An 18,528-nucleotide genomic window follows, 5' to 3' on the forward strand; every position below is an offset into this window, starting at 1 on the left:
CTCGTCTTCCTCTGGATTGTCTTTGCTTGTCCTTCATTGGAGCCTCTGTTCATGCAAGCATTCATTAAACAGCTTAGTGTTTCTAAAATACTGATTTCCAACAGATTACATAACCCTTTCATACAGGGCTTCGGATTCCTCTGGAATGAATTAGCTCTTTTTTTTCTTTTTTTTTTTGTGTTATTTATTTCTTTTTAACTCGTGCTCATGTCTCGTTCATGTCTCTTCACTGGCTGGTTGCCGGGGGTGTTACCATGGAAACCATAACATCTTCCAGACTGTCTGGCGCGAGGCCTGACGTATGAGGAGCTTCATTTCCTTGAAAACAATTAAGAGCCGGTGTGAATTCGTTCACATGCCATCTGCGCACGGCAGACATTGTCCATTTCCATTTCACCAGATCTGCTTTTCTGAAGACCTCATTTCGCCACGGCAGGTCAAGGACTCGATCAAGAACCCACAGGAGCAATCCATGTTGGCCAAGTCAGCCTTTTAATCAATACAAAGCCATAAAAACAGAAGTACAATAAATGGTAATGAGGCCAGCGGACGCCACCCTCGTCACTTCTTGAGCGATTACTTCCTTTTCCTTTATGCCGCCTGACATCCGTGCTGTAATTGACACCTTTATGGTCTGACCTGCTGGAATATGACTGCCCTGGTTCTCTCAGGCCTGCGAGGCATTGAAATGGATAAGGGTAGGTTTACTTGGCGTCCCAAGCTGACAGTTTGGTACACGCTGCTGTTCTATTTCACCAAAATTGACCCAGGTGGGTTTTTTAATATTTTTTTATCTGCTTGTTCTCAGCTTAAGGTAATGGTTTCCTGCTGGGCTGCCGTGCTGAAATCCCATTAGCCTGTGCTTTCACTGCTCCATGCCCACTCCTGCCATCATCCCAAAGTGCTGGCTGAAGAACTCAATATGCCATGCTTACAGCTCCTCTCTCCCCCTCTCCAAGTGTAGATGATGTTCTTCTAGTACGCTCCATGGTTCTTCTACCTGATCTCTATCTGATGCATCTCTGAGGTTGAAGAATAAAATGATTAGATTCAAAACACACTTATAATAAAAAGGAGAGCTGCAGCAGTTGGAACAAGATCCAGGGGGGATTTTTACTTTCTGGACCTTGATTTGCCACCTGTGATTATAATAGAAGCCAATGGCCATTTGTAGAATTCCTGAATACTGAACTGAATGTGTTTTTGAAGAAAGAAAACAACATGCACATACTGTGTTACTCTAGGAATACTCTAGGAATTAAAAATAATGCAATTGCAACAATTCTTACAAATTCAACCAATCTTCGACTGGACTCTTCGATATTTTTTCAATTGATACGAAGCACATATTGCACCATCTGCTGGTCAACCTGATATGCGTGTATTGTGAAACAGCATATTTTTATTGTTATTTTTAATGTTTTGCTGTAACTGTTCACAGTTTATTTATGACTAATTCAGGTATATGTAGAACAATTTCAATCGGAGATGCAATCTTTTCTCTCGCCCTAAAAATATATTTAATATATACCCAACATAAAAATATTGCTGCAAAATTAAGCTTTATGCTTCACCAACAATCAAAAAAGAAATCCTAGTGGAAATCCTGATGGGCCTGTAAGGCATATCTGGATAGATTGGAATGGATAGATGCTCATCCTACCTGAGGTGCTTCCATTAAAATCAGCTCATTTTCATGTGAAGATTTTTAAGGAAAACTACTGTATTAGTTTGGGCAGTGCTCAAAATGTCAGTCTCTGGATCGGGGAAGTGAAAGTAGTATCGTTCCATCTCTAGTACAACTGGTTGTGTCAGACATGGGTCTAGTTTTCCATACAAAAGGAATTGTGGTAATTGGATAGTGTAGTGGTGTGGGCAGCAAGCTACTGAAAATACGCCTCATTTTTCCGGTGTCCTCAGTGTATGTATTGTCCGTACACCTATTTCAAATGTTTACTCTGGGAATTCGGCGAGTACTCATTGGCCTCTGTTGTAAATGATTTCAGAGTGAACAGGCAAACCGATGAAAAGGGGTAGCTCGTTCAGTGCTAGCTCATCTGAACTTGCGTCCAGCATTTTTCTTAAACCCAGTACTGTTTAATTGGGTGAGTAAATGGGTAAGTAAATCTCTAAATGCCTGCTTTCTCAGGGATTACCCATGCAGAGAGACGCTGCAACACTGCCCCTGTTGGAAACTATGATATGTTGGCTGCTTTCTCATCTAACATATTGATTAAGTAAAGGTCGCTTACTGCTAATCTCATGGGAAATCTCACCAGGCCTTGACCACACTGCCGAGGAGAATCAGCCATTCCGGTGTTCTCTGACGTCCAGCAGTGGCATTTAGAAAATGTTCAGGCAAGCAATAGGTCAGCAGGTAGGATGAAAAATGTCGGGTATATGTGGCGTTTTATTAGCTTGTGTTTCCCACCATGTCCCCGGGGGGCGTTTTCATGTTCTGCACAGCAATTAAACACCAAACGACACATTGGTATTCGTGACTACAAGGTTTACTTCTGGAGTGTTGTTGAAAAGACCAGCCGTTCTGAGACACAAGCTGTAGCCGTTTACGTAAGCAATACAAGAAATGCTCTGAACATTGCATCAGAAGTCTGAGGAAATAGAGTCGAAATAGGTCTCGTCTAAGGCTTAAGGGTTCCAACGATCGCAGCGCTTCACTTGTGGCCTTGGATTTGAACTTCACACATCTCAAGGATTTGGCGAATGTGCACGCACTGTAAAATAGGTGCGCGACGTTTCTCTGCCTAATGAGAGGAAGGATCTGTGACTGTATCCGTACAAACTGTCCGAAGCCAAAAGACAACAGTATAAAACCGATAATCATCCTTTTGTATGAAATTTTGTAAAAACTGGACTTCCCTGCGGTTGTAGAAACCATTGGAATGTTAGTGTTGTGTTTGAGGCTCATACAAATACTTTTACATCAAATTTGGCAATAACTGTGTTTACAGTGCAATCTATAAGTAATTGGACATTACTGTTTTGGCTCTGTGCTCCAGCACTTTGGATCTGAGATGAAACGGCGCAGAATGTCAACTTTAATTCGTGGGTATTTACATCCTTATTCGGTGAACCACATAGGAATTACAGCCCTTTGTATCATTAATATTAATCTAGACAGTGGTTGGACCAGCTGTGTGTGTCACTGCAGCGTTAGTTCATGCACAAGCGAGCTAACGAAAGCTGATTCTAGAGCGCAGAATAAATCAGTCACGGACAGAGCCAAAACATTAGGTGCATAAAAAAATCAATTGGTAGATCGTTTAGAGGAAAGATCACAACTCGTGAGGTTAGCGTTAGCAACAGAAACCTGCAGACTGTGGAAGACCATAGGACTGGATGACTGGAGCATCATTTAACCTTTCAAATCCAGCATGTAGCATAAATGTATAGAGCATTATAAAGCACTAGCATGACCTCACAACATGCTAACCAGTGATGCGTCTCAGTTGGTAAGTCTCAGTGTTTGTTACAGATTGTTAAAAAGTACATAAAAGCCTTCAGAGTTCAACAAAGTCGTACGGACAGATTCATCTCTGGCCAAAGGGGCTGCTCAGCATCCAGGTCGCACCACCACGTCTGTACATGGTGCATGGGCATGGACAGCTGCCAGTGGAAATGGACAACGTGTCTTAGTTGATGGTAGCAGTAGTAGAAGAAGAATCCTGAAGTGAACAGAAGCCTCTAAAAGCCACTGCTGACCACACCCTGTAGCAGGACCCAAAACCTGCTTCTAGAACCACTGTGTTTCAGGGCTATGCTCTGGAATGTGATTCACCGGCCAAGTCAGTCACCCAACCTGAACTGCACTGACCTCCTGTCCCACAGACTGAGAGCGTAGACCTGGAGTTACAGTCAGAATTCAGGAATTAACATTTTAAATAGAATTTTGAACTGAATTAAGTTTAGGTGGTTTGTAAAGAATGCTTGAGGAAGTAGGAACTGAAGTTCTTTTTCTAAAAAGTGTTCATTCACATTTTTATTATTCACATTATTTTGCTTTCAAAATAATATTTGTGTGACCTGCAGACAAAAGCAGTAAAACCCAGAATCAGTTCCTACAGAAATCCTTAGAAATTCACAAATTTAATAAAGAGGAACTATTTCTTTTCTCGAGATCTCAAGCCTGTCATGACTTGGGATAGCGCAGTTCTTTCTCACACTCTTGTCTGCAAGTTGCCAAGCTGTTATCTGGAAAGCTTATTTAAAGAAGACTACATTTCAAACGTGAAGACATACTTCCCTCAAGCGTACACTGCAGTTTCAGAGTTTGCCTGCTTTTCTGCTTTCAGAGGTTTTGATACAAATTTAGAATAATACTGTTAAATTCTGATGTATGCATTCAAGTGTCTAATGACATGGTTTTAACTCCTTAAAAACGAGAAGACGTTGCAATACCAGCCTGGCAGAGGATCACCAGAGAAGATGCCTGTGTCTGGACTGCAATGGTTTGCAACCAGATACTGTTAAGTGATGACTGACTGACTGATCTGTCCTACTACTGTTGGTCACTGGAAAGGGAAGCTATCTTTAATACCGTGATTATGGTTCACCCAACAAAGATCTAAATACCGTTCATTTACAGCCTGGCGTTGATCCTCATAGTCCTCGTTTCATTTCACATCCAGGGTGGCAAAACGAACCGTGCTGCTGTACCTTTACTTCTGGACTGCACTGTACTTGCAAGGAATAGCTTTTCCAGATTACCCAACATGTTCTGCTCCTCTTCAGCCGTACCGCAATGGCTCTATTTGGAACATTCAGATTCACCGTCCCACATCACACAGTCCGCAAATCCTGTTTATGCCTTTATCCCTGATTGAAAACACGACACCCCCGCACAGATCAGCACCCTCCTACACTCAGCTCTTTCTTGTTGCCGTTTCTCCAAAGAAGCGACGGAGAACGTCCGTTTCCTGCCGCCGGTTCTGAGGCATGCTTGGCCGCTACACTTTGGCGGCGGTGCCGTGCCGGATTATTTTGTAAGTGATCCAGTAGAAGATGTTAAAGATGAGGAAGGCCAGAGGGAAGGCCGCTCTGGAGATGGTGTCAATCCTCTTGGCTCTGTCCACAAACTTCTTCCTGTTGTGCTCGCTGTCCCTCAGGGCGGAGGGCTGCTGGACGGCGTTGACCGTGGCGCTTTTCACCACCGTGCCGTCCTTCATACACGGAGCCATGCTGTAGCCGGAGAAGTGGAAACGTCCCTCCCTCAGCTCTTCCTCCTGGAAAGGAAGCAACAGCAAAGAGGAGCCATCATTCAGCTGGAACTCTCAACGGGACGCAAAACAATCAGAACACGCGAACCCAACGCGCTCTGCCACGGGCTACCTCCTCCTAAAGGAGCATGCAGTTTTAATTCATGAATAAAGAAGCCAGGTCTTAACGAGCAGAAGGAGGCATCTGTCTTAACCCTGCGCTGTTTCTTTCTTTGGCTGTTTGTTTGCTGGAATCAGGTGTTGTGCCTGAAACTTTCTGCAGCCTGCAGGGTCGCAGACGCGTCCTGAAGGGTTTTCATTTATTTAAGGACAGCCTGGCGCACTTTTTAATAACCCAGGCTGGCCTCATTATTTGCCCCTTTAACGCTGTTTATTGTGGTTTACCTGAGGTGGAGAAAGGGATGATTTTTCTGCAGCATCAATTCCGGCGTCTGAGCCGCTGTCTCTCGCAGGGTGAAGAGCTCTTAAGAAGAACTCGGGCTTCCCTGCTCTATTTGCAGTCGCAGTACCGTGGCATGCACTGCTAGCGCTTTGCATATATACCCCGATGCCGCTTCAGCTCCGTGTGTATTTTCTTAGACAACCGCTTCGAATCCCGAGGTCCAGGCAGTTGGTTATTAAGCCAGAGACCACTTTTGAATGGGTAAATTATTCATTACTTTAGAGTTAATGCTTCCCTGTCTGTGAGGATAATGCTTATCCCTTTTAGCAGGCACCGCTTGATTTAGTCTTTGAGCAGCGACAAATTGACTGGCTGCCAAATGATGGTGTCTTGCATCATCAGGAAAAGCTCAAACACTCGTGCAGTGTCCTGGTCCCGAGACGGCAGGGCTGCTGAACTCGGAGAGCAGGCGGCTCGCAAATCTGCCACCGAGTTTCAGGCCTTTCATAAGGCTGCGCTGACGCTCGCACCTTGTCCCTGAACATTAGCGCTGGTGCTGGAGATCAGCCTCAGCGTGTCAGCCTGCTGTTTGGACTTCTTGCTTCTGTTTCACGTTATTAGATCAGTGTTCGTACCTTGAGATTTCGCTTTTGCCTTCGCTTCAGCCGCAGGAACTCTTTCTGTTGCCTGGATACAAAGTTTACTCCTGCGTATTCCAGCAAAGCAGCGAAGACGAACAGCAGACACACGGCCATCCAGATGTCTATAGCCTTCACATACGAAACCTGTTCAGGAACAAACGTCACGTCTTCAGAGCTGCGTTGTGCTGCGTTGTGTTATTCTGTACATTTCTCATGCAAATTCTTCCTGTTATTGTCACGGCTGTGCATTCAGTTTACAGTCCAGGATATTTTAGTGTAGCTGCGTAATTCAGTCTCAAAAAAGGATCTTCAAGAGATCTCCAATAAATTCAATTAGGCATAATAAGACACAGAACCATTAGATGATTAAATGGTGCGACAGATAACACCACTACCTGCCAGTGAGCTATTACTCCATGTGGGAGACTGGGGTTCGATTCCCGGTCTGGGTGACTGTGCTGCGCTACACCAATAAGAGTCCCTGGGTAAGACTCCTAACACTACACTGACCCTCCTCTGTAATACGAGTAACCTTGTAAGTTGCTCTGGATAAGAGCCTCAGCTAAATGCTGTAAATGTAAATGATCTCGTCTAATTTGCAGAAATGCTTTTATGGAACAGTGCAATTCCTGACTTAAATTCACTCATCTGACAAAAAAAAATCTCTCTCTCTTTCATTCGGCTCAAATTCACTCGTTCTAAAACTGGGATTTCCTGATGAATGGGGATTTTGATCACAGAACGGATGCTCTGTCTGAGGAGGCCAAGTTTTCTCCATCACCTCTCTCACGAAGTCGCGCAACGTCTGAGAGAAAATAACACATCCATGGCTCTAATGCTCCATTATACTGCTGCCACGTTCGCCCACGCTCATCTGCATATGCTATTATACATCTCCAGTTTGTAATCAAAGCATGCCGTGATTACGGCGTTATTGGCTGTCGAGTAACGAGCGCCTTCATTTCCGAATGATCACTTGAAAATCAGATTAACATAATGACACATGCATTTATTCCTTACATTTATGAGCGCTAAATTGAATTCAGGGGCAAACCAATGATCAGTCTGGACAAACAGCCGAGCCCCTGGTTCTGAACCGTCACAGCCTTTGAGGCAAGGTTAAACAGAGCTGGCCGTCGGTTCCTCTCGGAAAACAATGCGGCACAAACAAACACAAACAAACCCGGCCTGCTCTCACGCTCCCGGCCTGCTCTCGCGCTCCCGGCCTTTTGTTTCACGCCCTCTAAAGCCTCCTCACTAAATATTCATCAGCACATGCTCCTTTGATTTGAGGTTCTGACGTAACGTAGGACTCTTGGGTCATGTGCAATCCGGCGTGTGGGATTCGGACTGATCACTGATGTGAGCGATGACTCACTGCTCCTAAAGTGCTTCTAACAGGCTTTGGAGTAGCAGAACGTTGGAGCTCAGTGAACCTCAGTCTCAGTAGAATCAGGTCTGTTTGCAACAAAGGAAACTGTGTCTGTCCGTCACATTTCTGCTATGTTTGTCGTTTCTGGCCGTCGTACCAAGCTGGACAGGTCTGACCTCCAACCGGTCAGTGATACACTCTTGAAAGGGTTCTTAAAGGGTTCTTGCGTGAGACAAATGGTTGTGTATAGAACTGAAAACTCTTAAGTAACAATTTTTGGAGCAGAAAGGATTCATTGCTATTGTGATAATGTCATTACTACAGTGGAACATGTTTTGATGCATTTTTAAGGTAGTGTAGACCAAAGGTTTTCCATGAATGCAAAGAATGCAAACTCCTTAACCTGACAAAGAACCATTTAAGTATCCAAATCTGCCTTATTTTTAAAGAACCCTTTTTAAAGAACCCTTTAACCTTTTTGAAACAGCTCTATCTATAGAACAATCTACTCTCTCTCTCTCTCTCTCTATATATATATATATATATATATGGAGTGTTTCCTTCCATATATAAGAATCAATTTAACATCCAAAGGGTTCTATACAGAACCTATGAAGAACTGAAGAACCCCCTTTTTTTCTTTTTTTGGACATACTACGTCTGTTCTGCAGATGCACACTCTACGACGCTTTCCTTCCTTACATACAGAAACATTTAAGAAGCCAGATGGTTCTTTAAATTGTCATGGTTCTTAGTTGAACCATCGCTGTTTCTCAAAAACTAGGAAAATGGTTCTCTGATTTTACAGCAATAGTGTTTGGTCCCTACTGACTGACTCTACTAAAGAACCCTTAGGGAACCCTTTTACGTGTGTACCGGTGACACATCAGCTCAGTTCCAGCACTATCTGACAATAATGAGCCATCATCCCAGCCCAGAAAGAGGAACCCGTGCTCTCAGGCCTGTTGTTTAGCTTTATGTAACTGTCCTTTTACAAATACCACCATATTGATCGTATTGATTGACGTGTGCAAATCACACTTAACGATCACCAGCTCACAATTTCACGCTTGGCTCATTAACAGCGTGCCGGCAGAGTTCCCGATAATTACACTCTTAATGACTCCTTACATAGAAGGTCAATATTGAACTACATGAATATGCAGATTGTGAACATGAGTTACACAGCTGTAAATCAACAGCCGGGAGCCGAATCCTCCAAAAGGATTAGAACACTTTTACACCCTCTTTGAAGAATGAGGCGTCGCTGGATTACCCTCAGCCTCTCCAGAAGGCTCCCAGGTCCCAGGATTGGACCATTTCACAAAAGAATCCCATTGGGAAGCAGGGTTAACCACCAGCTGTGCTGGATGCCAGTCCAGTCCTACATTCATCCACTGAGTTGCCAGTTTATTACCCCCATCTATTTTCTAGGTACTCTCACTGGCCGCTTTATTAGAAACACCAATGAAGTGGCACCTTTGAGGGAGGGGGTTGATGTGTGGAGTGTAGGCCTACCTTGGGCAGTGATGCTCTGGAGCCGGAGCTCTGTGTGGTCATGGTGAGGACGGTGGTGATGCCCAGGGCCACGCGGGCAGGAGCGGCGTCCATGTTGATCCAGAAAGAGACCCAGGATAGGATGACGATGAGCAGGCTAGGGATGTACATCTGGATCAGGTAGTAACCCATCTGCCTCTCCAGCTTAAACTTCACCTCAATGCAGGTGAACTTACCTGAGAGCAGAACACAAAGAACCAGCCCGGTTAAACAGAACCTCAGGGCCAAACCTTCGTGGTTAGCATTAGCGCTGTGTCCTGACCTGTGTTGTAGTGTTTGGTGCAGTAGCCCAGCTCCTTCTCCTCTCTCATGATGAACTGAGGAAGGGTCAGACCCTCGGCTACCTGCACAGGCCCCTCGTCCAGCCACTCAAAAATCAGGTCGTTCATCGTGTAGCCGACTGCAGAGCAAAGCAGCGCACCGTTATTCCGTTGCTCTGGGCGGTTGGGTTAGCATTATGATCACTGCTCTTTAGATCAAGCTGAAGGAGAAGATTCGCTTCAGCAAAATGTCATGAAAGTGCTTCATCTGTTCACACTAACATTCTCTAAACCCTCAGTCAGCAGGCCGTTATTAGAGCCGCAGCGCTGAGCGAGGAGCTAACTGCTGCTGGACAACATTAAAGGTGATTACGTACAACTCTCCAGCTGCATGGTGCAGGTCTGCACGTCCATGGGGAAGTTCTTTAGATCCATCGGGCAGGACAGGATTAAGGTCAGCCTGCGGGAGAGGACCAGTGAGCATTTTACTGTGGTGTGAATGCTGGTGTGAAGATGTTTACAGCTGTAGGTTGATGTAGCCACTCTGAAAGTACAGTTACAGGAACCCTCGTTAACCCATCCTGCAGTAGCAGTGTTCACTTTATCCCAGACCTGTCCTGTTTTTTGGGGTTAGGGGTCTAAGCTGTGTGAGATGTTCTTGATGTTTGCTTCTACAGTCGCCACCCATTCTGTACAGCTTTAAACACGTCTGTTTAAGCTCCGCCTTCTCACCCACACTATTGGTCTACATGTATCTACATCTACATCTACCATTGGTAGATGTAAGTCTAAGTGCTCCACCAACTGATTCAGGACTGATTCTGAATGAACTGATTCAGAACAGACTGATTCAAAATGAACCGGTTCTGAACAAACTGACTCTGAAGCACCTGATTGTAAGGGAACTGACTCTAAACTGTTCCTGAATGGATAGTTTTTAGAGTCTTTTCCAAACTCCTCCTCTAGCGGCCGGACTGGGCCTTCTGCATCACTCCTGTGCTGCTGGATAGAGGACCCACCGCTGTGAATCAGACCCCCTAAGCCACTTCATACACACTGTTACTGTCAGAGTCACCTGAAATAATTGCTTACGAATGCTCTATGAAGCTAGTGCTCTCCACGGGCGCTACCTGCAGCCGCAGTCGCTGAGATTTCATCTCATTTCCTCAAATCCATTAATACTGTTCCTCTCTTCAAAGCAGAGGGCCGTTCTCGTCAGCATTAATTGGTAATCAGTCTACAGCGCATTTTTCCTTTTTCAGAGTTCAGGCTCTTACATTAGATCAGCAAAAACAGAGAAAACTGAAAAAATACTGAAAACAGTAACATTAACTTAAAATGAGGAGTTTTTGTAAACACTGTAACTTATTTGAAATCTATTATTCTACGTTTCAGCTAGAGAGCAGTGACGGGATGTAGCACTGTGCTGTACGTGACTTTGCAGTCTGCCTGAAGGTTACTGGTTCATTGGTTTATTGGTTTATTGGTGTTTTCTTCGTTTCTGACTGTCAGTATGACCTGACCGTCACCATATTGGCCCTGAGTTTTCTCGTCTTCAGTAACTCCCTCACTTTTTAGAGGAGAACATCTTTGTCCTCCGTCAATTTTCTGATTTTAGCTTCTAATGATTCAGTCCCATCAGCCCATCAGCCTCCATCCGTACCTGATGCTGTAGAGAACCGTTCCATCCTTGGAGATCCTCAGGAGCTTGTTGTCAGTGGTAACGTCATGGAAGTTGGCTCCTTTCTCATTGGCGAAGAACAGGTCAGGTTTCCAGATGGAATCCAACATGGATGGGTCCAGGTCCAACGAGGGGTCCGGGTACTCGCTGTAGGCAAGCCGGGGGTCGTTCCACTTCTGCCTCAGGAAGATGTTCACTCTGTAGTCCTGAGGAGTTCACGCAAAGAGCATTAACGCGCAGATCCGGAGAGATCCGGCTTCCAACACAGCACAGCAGAGTTAATATCACCAGCTAGTGCGGTTTAGCCCACCTACTCCTGCTGAACTTATAAAGGGTGTTTTTCTGATTTGGCTGCTTTTCAAACGAGGTGCACTACGGGACAGCCTATCAGAGCAGAGCTCATTTACATATACTAGTCTTAAAAGTACAGTAACAAAACAGCCGGATTGATTTTAAAGGTTAGAAATGATCCAGCAATATAGCAATTACTCTGTCCATGTGATCTGATTGGCTGATTGAGAAGTGCTCTACCCTTCAATTTCGACATTGAATTTCTACATCTAACAAAGATTTGATATCAAAATAAGATAAGAATTACAGTAACAGACAAGAAGACCCTGAGTTTGATTGGCTCAGCACCGGCGTGGAGCTGGAGATCCACAGGCTGCACAGTGGGCCAGTTTGGACTGTGACGCTGTACAAGGCCAGTTATTGAGGAACTATAATTTGGTGAAATTAATCACCAACATTAAAACATATTCTCGGCTTGTGTGAATAGAACTGTTTTAAACCTGGTTTTAGAAAAACTGCAATTGTTGGAGCTTTATCTGAGAACTTCTCAGGTTCTAATTTCTGCAGCTCAAACACTAAAGGCCGCCTCACCATGGTAAGTAATTGTTCTGGAGTACAGAGTAAACAGAACCAGTTAGAACCCACCTCTGGGTTGTAGAACTGTGTGGAGGTGCTGACTAAGGCATGTCCTACATGGTGATACGGTAGCGGAGTGAAGATTAGTTGGACAGGTGATGGATTATCCTCTTTATTAAAGTTGCACTAACTGATTTCTAGAGTGAATCCAGTGACCTGCAGTTTTCACACTGTTCTATCACTTTCACCACCATGACCTTTCTTCTGCTGGGTGCAGGGAGTGCCCATGTTTAGTTAAGAGGGTGGCACATGACTCACTAACCCTCTCATAGTTGGCTCGGATAAAGTTTGTTCAGTTTTTTTTTAAGATACTAATTCCTGGATTATAAATTATAAAAAACATTAGCACAGTAGCACAAGCGGTTAGTGATGACTCTACATAGATAGAACGCACGTCCCATCTCCAGATTAGGAGCGTTTAGTGATTGGCTGCAGATTAATTAATCCTAAAGAATGCTGTTAGTATTTGAACATGCAGGCACTTCATTAAAGGGAGCTGAGACAATTTTCATCAACATTTTCCACTCTTGGTTTGGAAAGTTTATTGGCGGTCCTTCGAGCACGGGAATCCCTGACAGATATGATCCGCAGTTGTCTGTAAACATAATTATGATTAGATTCAGGCTTTATCAGGCTCATTCGGTCTGACTATCCACTGGAGATGGATTTGGATCAGACCGATAACGTGGTTGTAATAGCGTGCCTTTGAAGAGCAGAGCGACGCTCCGCTCTGGGTCGGTAACTGTTTACCCCTGAAGCGCTTGGCCATTTCGGGGCATTACACTAATCAATCTGCTTGAATCACAGGCCCTAAGACACGGGGCCCCAAAGGTTCTTCTGGCAATTACAGTGAATCATTTGCTGCCAGCTGCTGTGTGAATTATTAACACAAAAATAATTTAGCGAATGTGCATGTAGCGTAAGGAGACAACAATCAAATATTGCCCTAAGTGGTTTGCAATAGCCGTTTGATCCGAGGCGGCTAGTGCGAGTACGATAGGCTTCCCTGAGGCCCCGCCAATAGACCAGTGCAAGCTCAGTCATGTTGTATGAAAATGTGAAAAGCAAACACGCAAAAAGTCTTGGAAATAAAGTATACAAAGAAAGTCTTAAGTACGTGTTAGCAGATGTTAGCAGCAAGTCAGATGCTAGATGGCAGGGGGTCTGAAATGAAGGGGCGGGGGCTTGCTGCGATGCCTAACTCACCATGGTAGTTTCAGCTATAGAACCAAAGCTGTTGATAAATATGTTGCAGGTGACGTTTACAGGGGGACCTGCAGGTAGGGGGCGATAAACCACACATTGACATCTCTTTTAGTAATTCACAGGAGAGGCAAGTTGGCGACAGGCTTACCATGGTCGTCTCGGTCACGGAGCCGAAGCTGTTGATAAAAATATTGCAGGTGACGTTTACAGGCGGACCTGTGGAAATGGAATGAGAGTGATGTGGAGGTAAAAACAGAACAGCTGTGGAACACTAGAACCAGTCCTGTTGCCCCACAGAGGAACCGTTCTAGGAATTGACGGTACTGCGGTTTGATAAAATATCGCCACACAAAAGCATTTGAGTTAAAACTGCAATAATGAAAGAACTGACAGAAATGTGAAATTGCAAAATTATTAAAAATGAAACCATTTGACACTGGAATTCGAGAAGGTTGGAACATTTTGGAAATCCAAGGTTTTGCTCTGACAGTGACAAACATAACTGTTCGGATCTTTCAGTGATATTATCTGAGAGGTAGGAGTTTGTCTTCATCACTGTCTAAGACTTCTGCACAGTGTGGAATAGCAAACCCATTTACAAAACATGACTCACGGTGGCCTGGTTTTTTAATCAGAACTCCACCATCATCATTCATCTCCACACCATTTCCAGAATTATTCATTTGCAGATATTACAGTTATGCTGCCAGGAGGTATCAACAGCACTTACACCAATTAAGGGTCACAAATGGTTGCTATCTTAAACCTATTCAATCTGGAAGCCTTAAAAATCAATTTTAGGTACATCACTGACGAACTGCCAGCATTCTGACTAACAATGTCCAATCAAAATGTCCTCTAGATAACCCGACTGACCTTTCACAATTTGTCCATATCAATAAAATCCATCTCGCACAAAGAAATGAAGGTTACAGTCCATCCCTTGATGAATAATGATCTATCTAAAGGCTGCTGGGCCTGGCAGATTGATGATGGTATCATTTCTGCTGTGAGAGGATGAAACCCTGTCATACCCAAACACATCAGTCCAGAAGGAATCCGGTCCTAAACCACACTGGCTGAAGCTCTCGAGAAATAATGTGGTTTTAGCAGCTGAAATTTCCAGGTGGATCACACTCGGACATGCTAACACTTACTGCGCTCCTAGTGGACGTCAGCTGGACAGGTGAGAAGCTGCCTGCTTAACTAACTGAAGGTGAGGTAGGATCTGGGCGTCAGTACTGCAGTTCTGCTCCTGCAGCTTCTGAACCGCACCACGGCCCGACTGTAGTTTGAAGTGACAAAAAAGCAGCTCTCTGCTTCCAGAGTGAGAACGGCGTCGGCAGCAGCGTGTGAAGTGAACCTGACTGGCGCTCTCCTTCTGCGGAGGCTTTATTAATATTACATACCACTCTGTATTAATATTTGCCTCAGCGTGGGTACAGGCAGCGTCAGTGCAGACTGTGGTGAAAGAAAACAGCTTGGTAAACAGAACTGGGTCATGCATTATGATCAGACACTTCAAACGCTGTAAGGTGCTGTATGCAGAGCAAGTGGGGGTCTTTTGTACTGGTTACTGGGGGCTGAAGCAACATTCATACTGGTGAATGAAGGTGGAATTCAGGGCAGGATTTAAGATTGGAGCCATTTCTGAGGGGAGGGGGGGGGTTGACAGTAGACAGGTTGAGGCTGGTCCCAGTCGATGTGGGACTTGTACTGGTTGTATCTGTAGACTTTAGATGCAGCACTGTGGGAGGATTACTGGAAATAGGATTTAGACTGGTGCCCATTTTTGGGAATCAAATTGACAACAGTCACTGAAGGTGGGGTTGACTGGTGCAAATTTCAAAAGGTGGGGTTGAGATGGTGCCAGTTTATTAAGGCTGGGTTGACTGGTGCAAATTTCAAAAGGTGGGGTTGAGATGGTGCCAGTTTATAAAGGTCATATTGAGATTGGTCGGGTTAAGACAGGTCAAGATGCTAGTGAACTAGTGCCAGTTACAGAAGGTGGGACTGAGGTGTTGTGAGGTGCCACCAGTGAGCATCGAGGATAAATCATCCAGATAACCTAGCAGAACATCATGTTCCCATAATGGCCTCAGATGGTCAGCGAGAAGACCAGCTGGGAATTACTGGGACAGGAGTGGGAGTTTGACATGATCGGTGAACAGTGACGAGTGAGCAGACGTGGCATGTTGTGGAGGTGTGAAAATGGAGGTGTGCTGGAGGTGTGAGTGCCAGAGCAATGGATGCTTCCAGAAGTGAAAGGAGCCAAGGCTGGAGGCCAAAGCTGACCAACTGTTTACCAAACATGACCTGCCCACCAACCTAAGCTCCAGAATGGTGTGTGTGTGTGTGTGTGTGTGAGATGTCCTTTTTGTCAGGTGGAGATTTGGAATTTGGCATTTCCATATTTTCTTATCATTCCCAGCTACTGTCACAGTCTCCAAACGTTTTTAGAAGGCCTGTGGATTTCTTTCCAAGCATTAAGGTCATCTCTCTTTCTGCTCTGGAGAGAGGTAATGGAAGTGGGACTAGGATGTAGGTTGGTTTAGGAGTGTGGTGTGGAGATGGGGTTGGTGAGGGCTGGATTGCAGTTAGTTAGTGAGGATGGGGCAGGGATTGAGATTGGTTGTTGAGTGTGTGATGGGGACTGGTAGAACACTGGCAGAAATCCCAGTAAATCTAATGAGGACAAGCACATTTGTGGGCGGAGCCTCGATAGGTCATCATGATTGTAATTGGAGAATGTGTGGGTTGGTTGGAAGCTGGTTAGTGAAGATTTACTGCTAACAGATCACTGTTGGAATATCCACCTTCTCTCAGAGAGGCGAGCGCTCAGAACATCACAGTAATCAAATCTTTCACTCATATGTTAGTTTAGTTACTAGATACTGAAGAACTCGTGATAGATCCCAAATACACTATATGGACAAAAGTTTGTGGACACCCCTTCTAATGAACGCATTCAGCTATGGTTTAAGATGCACCCATTGCTGACACAGTGTACAAATCCACACACACAGCTTGTCTAGTCTCTGTAGAGAAGAAGTACTGCCAATAGAATAGGACTCTCTGGAGCAGATCAACATCCATGCTGCCTAATGCCAGGCGTGGGCTGGAGGGGTATAAAGCCCCCCAGCATTGAGCTGTGGAGTTCCCTTGATTTCAGAAGAAACAATGGATAAGCAGGTGTCCCAATACTTTTGTCCATATAGTTAACAGAATTCCTGGGTTAAAATAACACAGTGATTAATCTGATCTTCGCTGTCATGCAGTAAAAAGCCTCGTTCAAGCTCAACTGATGCAACCAGGTAACGGGTCTCCATACCTTTGAAGTTGGGTCTTATCCGTGCGTCGTAGCCGGACGTTTTGCCCATCAGCTTGTCCAGGAAGTCCGAAGGGGACATGGTTGAAGGGGAGCCTCGTGTAGATGAGCGGTCATGCTCCTTCGCTAACAGTATCCTGTCAGCACAGTGGGAGAGAACGTTCATTTAGCTTCGTGTGAAAGCGTTCCTCACGAGGACCAGGGTACACTTCTCTAATGACGGGTTTACTTCTGCTCGGCCGCCCACAGCCCTGGACTGTGAGAACGCCACTATTTCCTCACACGCGTTCGTCAGTGCCCACACAGAGCTCTCTCTCTCTCTCTCTCTCTCTCTCTCGCTCTCGCTCTCTCTCTCTGATGAGCAAAAACTAATTTGGCAGGACAGAAGCCATCTAAGCCCAGCACTATTTATATTCCTCTCTATAGTTATTACTGTCTCCAGACCTGCTGCGGCTACTGCTAACCCAGTCCAGGAGGAGCCACGGTCTGACCACAGCGCTCGCTTCCTCTCGCCGCGCTTTGGTGCTCGTGTCGGTTGAGCGTCCCTCACCCTGGGGGACAGGGGTCAGAGCTGGAGATGAACGACCTGGAGAACCGAGACCCTGGAGCGGCTGGAACACCACCCCCGGGTCTCTGCAGAGAGGCAGAGGAAGCTCTTCTGGTTTCCTCAAGAACATTGCAGTGGAACATTCTCCAAAATGGGTCCATTAAAACCACCTACCTGAAAGGTTCTCCAAAGAGAGAACCCCACTCAAGCTTCTTCTCTGGTTCTGTTATTTTTTGCTGTGTAGATGCTCCTAAAGGGTTCTCTGAAGTGAAGAGTGAAGTGAAGTGTTTGGGCTGTGTTCTTTAAAAAGGTTCCATTAGGGAGGAACTGCTTTTGGTTCCTAAAGAACAATATTTAGATGAAACGCATCACTGGGTGTTTTGGAGTGGTGCGATAGCAGAACCCTGTTTGATCCCCTAAAGAACTGGGTTTGGAAAGACTTATTTCCATTAAAAAAGGCACCGCACGGGGAGAACCGTGATTGGTTCCTCAAAGAACCAGACATGTGTACTCTTTTAAAAAAGGGAATCATGCAGGGTTCTTTGGCGTGACGCCTCAGAAGAACCCAAAGTGCACCAGTGTTCTTTAATTGGTTCCAAAGGAAAAACACTTTAGGTTCTCTAAAGAGAACCACATTGGCCCTGTTTAAAAGGTGGGGGCACAGAGGGTTCTTTGGAGTGATGTCATACAGGAACCACTTTTGGTTTCCAGGAACGTTTTTGAAGAACCTCCTCTACCGATTAGAGTTATATCTAGACCAAGGTTCCACACACACACACACACACGGTTTTTTGTGGTTCTAGATATGTGGAGGTGAGCACGCAGCTGGAGGCTGGCTGGGTCTCAGTGGATGGAACCGGCCCGCAGCTCCAGCTCCGTGGTTCTGTCTCCGAGCTCGAGATGTTCTCCTTTCTGAATGACGTCTAATCACATCATCAGACCTGGGTTTGGCGCGCGCGTCTTTATTGCTTGGTTCACACATCTCTCCGCGCGCGCCACCAAGTCTCTCCAGTAACCTTGAAAGTGCGTTTTTGTCTCGCGCCACGCAGCGAGCGCTGCACCTGAGCAGGTCACGTACCTGAGGTGATCCATCTCGATCATGCACGCGAACAAAGTTGTGAAGAGTTGGAGGACAGCGCGAGTCATCCCTGTGAGTCTTCTGGGCTTCCGCGCGCCTCCACGGACTCCCATACGGAGACGGTAAAGGGGAGGGGGGGCGTCACACGCGCCTTCCGCTCGCTCTCCTTCGCGCCGAAGCGCAGCAGCGACGAACCGAACGCGCGAGACCCGATCCAGTCCTGAGCATCATAGCTCTAAACCCGGGCAGCTCGGGGTTGGGGGGGTTGGGGGGGTTGGGGGGGTTTGGGTTCCAACAATAAAAAAAATCCTC

General features: G+C 45.5%; 1 protein-coding gene across 2 annotated transcripts in view; it reads right to left on the minus strand.

Moving 5' to 3' along the window:
- Nucleotides 1–455: 455 nt before the first annotated feature.
- The window catches only part of glra2 (glycine receptor, alpha 2), an 18,276-nt gene continuing 203 nt past the window's right edge, over nucleotides 456–18,528 (minus strand). Inside the window, exons 1-9 of one of the 2 annotated variants that reach the window (XM_072686696.1) lie at nucleotides 18,217–18,528; nucleotides 16,595–16,728; nucleotides 13,412–13,479; nucleotides 11,113–11,336; nucleotides 9,827–9,909; nucleotides 9,452–9,589; nucleotides 9,151–9,365; nucleotides 6,255–6,404; nucleotides 456–5,243 (exon numbers count right to left, since the gene is read on the minus strand). The exon at nucleotides 18,217–18,528 is cut by the window's right edge and continues 203 nt beyond it. In XM_072686696.1, coding sequence (XP_072542797.1) covers nucleotides 4,968–5,243; nucleotides 6,255–6,404; nucleotides 9,151–9,365; nucleotides 9,452–9,589; nucleotides 9,827–9,909; nucleotides 11,113–11,336; nucleotides 13,412–13,479; nucleotides 16,595–16,728; nucleotides 18,217–18,329 — 1,401 coding nt within the window. In that variant the 5' untranslated portion in view covers nucleotides 18,330–18,528 and the 3' untranslated portion in view covers nucleotides 456–4,967. Of the gene's footprint in view, nucleotides 5,244–6,254; nucleotides 6,405–9,150; nucleotides 9,366–9,451; nucleotides 9,590–9,826; nucleotides 9,910–11,112; nucleotides 11,337–13,263; nucleotides 13,332–13,411; nucleotides 13,480–16,594; nucleotides 16,729–18,216 lie in introns of both variants that reach the window. The other variant, XM_072686694.1, reaches the window with a different exon arrangement.

This window comes from Salminus brasiliensis, chromosome 8 (genome assembly GCF_030463535.1).
Source record: "Salminus brasiliensis chromosome 8, fSalBra1.hap2, whole genome shotgun sequence".
Lineage (NCBI taxonomy): Eukaryota > Metazoa > Chordata > Actinopteri > Characiformes > Bryconidae > Salminus > Salminus brasiliensis.